This window comes from Polyodon spathula, chromosome 29 (genome assembly GCF_017654505.1).
Source record: "Polyodon spathula isolate WHYD16114869_AA chromosome 29, ASM1765450v1, whole genome shotgun sequence".
NCBI lineage: Eukaryota > Metazoa > Chordata > Actinopteri > Acipenseriformes > Polyodontidae > Polyodon > Polyodon spathula.
In genome coordinates, this window is record NC_054562.1 from 1,138,387 (window position 1) to 1,144,230 (window position 5,844).

Sequence of the window (5,844 nt, forward strand, 5' to 3'; positions counted from 1 at the left end):
AATTTCAATCGAATTGAAAACTGATCAAACTATTACAAAAAAATATTTTATTGAATTAGCAATTAAGAAGACAGATATACAATAGATATATAAACCGTATATATATTTATCTAATATATATTAATATACAAGATTACGGAATAATTGCAATAAGATCTACGGTTGTTAATGTAATGTTGTCAGTGATTTCTAGCGAATTTGGTGTTATAAAGAGAGAATGAAAACTGATGGGCGAAAGCTATTACAAAATTAGGTGTAATTGATTGACACACACTGACACAAACACACATGCACACACAACACACATAAATATACACACACACACACACACACACCAAACACACACACAAACAATAATATACGACACAGATACCCACACAAACTAACACGATACACCCACACACCAGCTTAACTTTGACTAGTTTGAGACCACACACACCACGAGACACACACACACACTGCGACACACACACACACACATACACACACACGCTGACACAACAAATACACACGCTGGATACACACACACAAAACTATATACAACACAGACACGACCACACACCACGCTTGACACCACACACCAAACTATATACAGGTGACACACACACAACACAATACCAACAGAGACGTGTTCTAATACACACAGCGACACACACACGCTGACACACACACACAAACTAATACACACAGAGACACACACACACAAACACACACACCACACACACACACACGTCTCTGGTGACCCAACACACAAACTGTGTTTGATTATGTGCGTTCTAGAGGTGTTCACCGACACAGCACGCTGACACACACACACACACACACAAGACACAGAGACACACACACACTGACACACACACAATGACTGATACACAGCAGCAAACACACACAACACACGCTGACACACACACAAAACTAATACAGAGATGAAACACACAGACACCACAACAAAAAAACCAGTGAGGACACTACACACACACTGAGCACACACCACAGAGGACACACTCCCACACAACACACACAGCAACACACACACACACAACACACACACACACACAAACACACACAATGTCACAGAAAGCCAAGGGCAAGTCCGTCTTCGACAAGAAGGAGAAATCCGGGAGCAAGAAGCAGAAGGATGCGGCGCTCCCGGTGCAGGAGTCTGTGAACAGCAGGTAGGGGGGAGTGGCAGGTAGGGTGGGAGTGGGGAGGTGGGGGGGAGGTGGGGGGAAGGTGGGGAGGGGGGGGGAGGGTTTCAGGGCAAAAAATCAAAAGTTGTTTTTAGTTGTTATTTTAGCTCCAAGAATGACAAGTGATAATTATTATTATTATTTATTATTATTATTATTATTATTATTTATTATATTATTATTTATTATTTTTAGGTGCCAAAGACTTCGTTCCATGCCACTGCGTGTGCCAAAGGACCCCCCCATGCCGAGGCGACCCCTTGAAGCCGGGCTTTGCGCCCCCCAGCAGCGCGGCGGGGGCGGGTCGCCGGGCGCGCAGCGCGGCGCGGCCTGCAGGGGGGGGCCTCCTCGTCGTGGACGTAGCAAAAAAAAAACCAGGCAGGGGAAGGGCCGTCTCGAAAGGACGCAGCGGGGACGGGATCGCGGGACAGCGACCCACCGTGGTCCATGACAAAGCAAAATGTACTCGCCGTTCCTGAACGCGCTCTTTGGAGCCGGTATACCTATTATATGAGCTTAAATTACTCTTTGGACAGGTACGCGCTCTTATGATTACTATTATTATTATTATTATTATATTATTATTATTTATTATTCGTGTTATTATTAATACTATTATTATATATTATTATTTATTATTTATTGCATTTTATTAGTTAGTATTGATGTTTATAATTTTGATATTATGTAGATTATTGTATCTCATATTATACTATTTACTAGTAACTATATCAGATATTAAATAACTGATCATTTTCTAGTTTCTTATGATGGATATAAACGCTATGTTCCGAATAAAAATATCTTTATTTGTTTATGTATGAACAGTTATATCTCAATACTCCAAAATCCTAGCTGCCCCCCCCGTCCCATTCTCTTCAGATGACGTACACATGCGGCAGTGTCTGATTTGAAGAAGGGGGGAGCGAGCTGATCCGAGAGCCTGAAGCCGATCTTATGCTGTCGACTGACAGGGTCGTATCCATGGTCCCTGTGCGCGTGCCGATTATCCGAGTCACAAATAGTCTCTTAGCTGAGGCTGATTGACTGTCCCGGCTCGTTAGGGGGATTGGTTTTGTCAGGGTTGGGAACGGTGGGGGGGGTAATAATCGGGCCGTGTGGTTTCACAACCGCCCTCACTCACCGCCCCGCTGCTGCTTTGTTAATTTGATTAAATGAATTACTGCGTGTTTTTTTATTTTTTTTATTTTAGGAGAGAGATCTGGTCCCTGAAGAACTGGATGGTAAGAATGAGCTTCCCCTTTAAGAGAGCACCCCCCTGTCTGTCAGAATGAGCTTCCCCTTTAAGAGAGCACCTGTCTGTCTGTCAGAATGAGCTTCCCCTTTAAGAGAGCACCTGTCTGTCTGTCAGAATGAGCTTCCCCTTTAAGAGAGCACCTGTCTGTCTGTCAGAATGAGCTTCCCCTTTAAGAGAGCACCTGTCTGTCTGTCAGAATGAGCTTCCCCTTTAAGAGAGCACCTGTCTGTCTGTCAGAATGAGCTTCCCCTTTAAGAGAGCACCCCCCTGTCTGTCAGAATGAGCTTCCCCTTTAAGAGAGCACCCCCCTGTCTGTCAGAATGAGCTTCCCCTTTAAGAGAGCACCTGTCTGTCTGTCAGAATGAGCTTCCCCTTTAAGAGAGCACCTGTCTGTCTGTCAGAATGAGCTTCCCCTTTAAGAGAGCACCTGTCTGTCTGTCAGAATGAGCTTCCCCTTTAAGAGAGCACCTGTCTGTCTGTCAGAATGAGCTTCCCCTTTAAGAGAGCAGGGAGCAGGTGAGAAGCACAACTGTGTGTTGTGTCACAGTGTTTGTCCTCCCCCTGGTGTCACAGTGTGTATCCTCCCCGGTGTCACAGTGTGTATCCTTCCCCCCGGTGTCACAGTGTGTATCCTCCTCCCCGGTGTTACAGTGTGTATCCTCCCCCCCGGTGTCACAGTGTGTATCCTTCCCCCCGGTGTCACAGTGTGTATCCTCCCCCCCGGTGTCACAGTGTGTATCCTCCTCCCCGGTGTCACAGTGTGTATCCTCCCCCCCGGTGTCACAGTGTGTATCCTTCCCCCCGGTGTCACAGTGTGTATCCTCCCCCCCGGTGTCCTGTCACACCGGGTAGGGGGTACCACAGTGTCACACATTTAGGGGGTCCCCAAGGTGTCAACAAATAGGCGGTCGGGCCCACAGTGTGTAGGAAAGGGGGGCACAGAGTCACAACATTAGGAGGAGGGGCCACAGTGTCACAGATATCAGGGGCCAATTCCCCCCGGTGGCACCGCAGTGTATCACACATAGGAAGGGTGGGACACCCCATGTGTTCACACCCACAGTGTCACACATCGGAGGAGGGGCCTCCTCACACAGGGTTGGTGTGGGCACAAGTGTCACACATAGGAAGGGGGTAAACAGGTGTCACACATAGGAGGGGGGCTCCAGTGTCACACAAGGAGGGGGGTCCACAGTGTCACAATGGAGGTAGGGGCCCCGGTGTCACAACGGAGGGGGTACACGTGCCACACAGGTGTGTCACAAAAGGAGGGAGGGACCCATAGTGCCACCACAGGGGGTCACAGGACGTGTGTTATCCAGCTCAGAACTGCCACAATGTCACACATAGGTTCCTTACCTCCCCGGTTGTACCGACATGGGTGTATCCTCTCCCCCGAGCTCTTGGAGGTCGGACAGTTTTGTTCTTCACCACGGTCGGACTAGTGTGGGGGCTTCCCAGCTGTCATGAGGGTCATCCTCCCCGGTGTGGCGGGTGTGTCTCCCACTCTCAGGCGGTGGACAGTGGGAGTAGGGCTGGGCAAAGTGTCACACATAGGAGGGAGGGGCAGCAGGTTCACACATTCGGAGGAGGGGGCCCCACTGGTGTCACACATAGGACCAGGAGGAGGGGGTGGCCACAGTGTGTCACACATACGGAGGCGGGGCACAGGCGTGTCACCAACATAAGAGAGATGGAGGCCTTCGTTGGAGTCGAGATCTCTACAGCAGAATTGCAGCAGTGAAGGTGTGGTGGAGTGCTATGAGGACATTGGCTCCACGATCCAGACCCACTGATCAGAGCGGATTCGGTGTCACGGTGCTTGTCTCCCCTCTCAGAGCTGCACGAGGCGTTCGTGGAGTTTGACGAGGACAGCGATGGTTTTGTGAGCTGTAAGGACCTGGGGGAGTGCATGAGGACCATGGGCTTCATGCCCACAGAGATGGAGCTGATCGAGATCTCTCAGCAGATCAAAATGAGGCGTGAGTGTGCCGCTCCGCGATCCATACCACTGATCAGCGAGAGAGTAGCGGACTGCAGAAGAGAAAGTCAGAGAAGGATGGCAAATGAGAGCGTGAGCTGAGAGAGGATGGAGAGAGTCTCCGCCGAGGCATTGAGACCCGGAGAGCACTGAGCTCGAGCGAGGGCAATACTCGGATGCAGTAGTCCACCCCGATCAAGAGGAAAGAACGATTAAGGAGAGGAGAGCTCTCCTCTCTGAGGGCACCTCTCTAGTGTCTCTCTGTCCTTACCCTGTCTCTCAGGTGATCTCTCTCTCTCTCCTCTCTCTCTCTCCCCTCTCTCCTCTCTCCCCCTCTCTCTCTCTCTCCCTCCCCCCTCCCCTCTCCTCTTCCCCCCTCTCTCTCTCCCTCCCTCTCTCCCTCTCTCTCCCCCTCTTCTCTCCCCTCTCTCTCTCTCCCCGTCTCTCCTCTCCCCTCTCTCTCCCTCCCCTCTCCCTCTCTCTCTCTCTCCCACTCTCCCTCCACTCTCTCTCTCCCCTCTCTCTATCTCTCTCTCCTCTCTCTCTCTCTCTCCTCTCTCTTTCTCTCTCTCTCTCTCTCTCTCTCTCCCCCCTCTCTCCCTCTCTCTCTCCCCCCCTCTATCTCTCTCTCTCTCTCTCTCCTCTCTCCCTCTCCCCCTCTCCCCCTCCCCCCCCTCTCTCTCTCTCTCTCTCATCTCTCTCTCTCTCTCTCTCTCTCTCTCTCCCCTCAGGTGGGGGGGCAGGTGGGGTTTAGGAAGAATGACAACCGTTCGTGGAGGCTGATCGAGGGAGAAGCCCGAGCATGCTGGCAGAGAAGGACGACGAACATGGGAGGGCGGTGAGACGAAGAGTGAGGCAGATCGCTTTCAAAAGATCGGGGAAGGAGAGGGGGGGGGAGAGATAGGCAGGAAGGGAGAGGAGCCCGCACCCCGACCCCCCCCGCACACACACACACCTGAGGAGAGATCTCTCTCTCTTCCTACTTCTCAAAGAGAGGAGAGGAGAGATCCTCTCTCCCTCCGCCCCCCCGTCCACCCAAACTACTGAAGCACCTCGAATGAGGAGAGCTGGAGAGAGAGAGAAGAGAGAGGGAGAGAGAGAACAGAAGAGAGGAGAGAGGAGGGAGAGAGGAGAGAGAGAGAGAGGAGAGGAGAGAGAGGAGAGAGAGGAGAGGAGAGATAGAGGAGAGGAGAGGAGAGAGAGAGAGAGAGAGGGGGGAGAGGAGAGAGAGAGGAGAGAGGGGGAGAGGAGAGGAGAGAGGAGAGAGGGGGAGAGGAGAGAAGAGAGAGAGTAGAGAGAGGGGAGAGAGGGGAGAGGAGAGGAGAGTGAGTGTGTGAAGGGTGTCTCTGGGCCTTTATGTTTAACTGGGGTTTGTCTATGGTTTATCGGTGGTTGTCTCTGTGTTATCGGGGGTT

General features: G+C 51.2%; 1 protein-coding gene across 1 annotated transcript in view; it reads left to right on the top strand.

The window, feature by feature from the left end:
* The first annotated feature begins 1,068 nt into the window (after positions 1 to 1,068).
* Positions 1,069 to 5,844, top strand: part of LOC121302109 (calcium-binding protein 2-like) — a 5,420-nt gene continuing 644 nt past the window's right edge. The window contains exons 1-4 of the mRNA XM_041231930.1: positions 1,069 to 1,175; positions 1,426 to 1,549; positions 2,404 to 2,434; positions 4,287 to 4,522. Of these exons, the coding sequence (XP_041087864.1) occupies positions 1,069 to 1,175; positions 1,426 to 1,549; positions 2,404 to 2,434; positions 4,287 to 4,522 (498 nt within the window). The remainder of the gene's footprint in view (positions 1,176 to 1,425; positions 1,550 to 2,403; positions 2,435 to 4,286; positions 4,523 to 5,844) is intronic.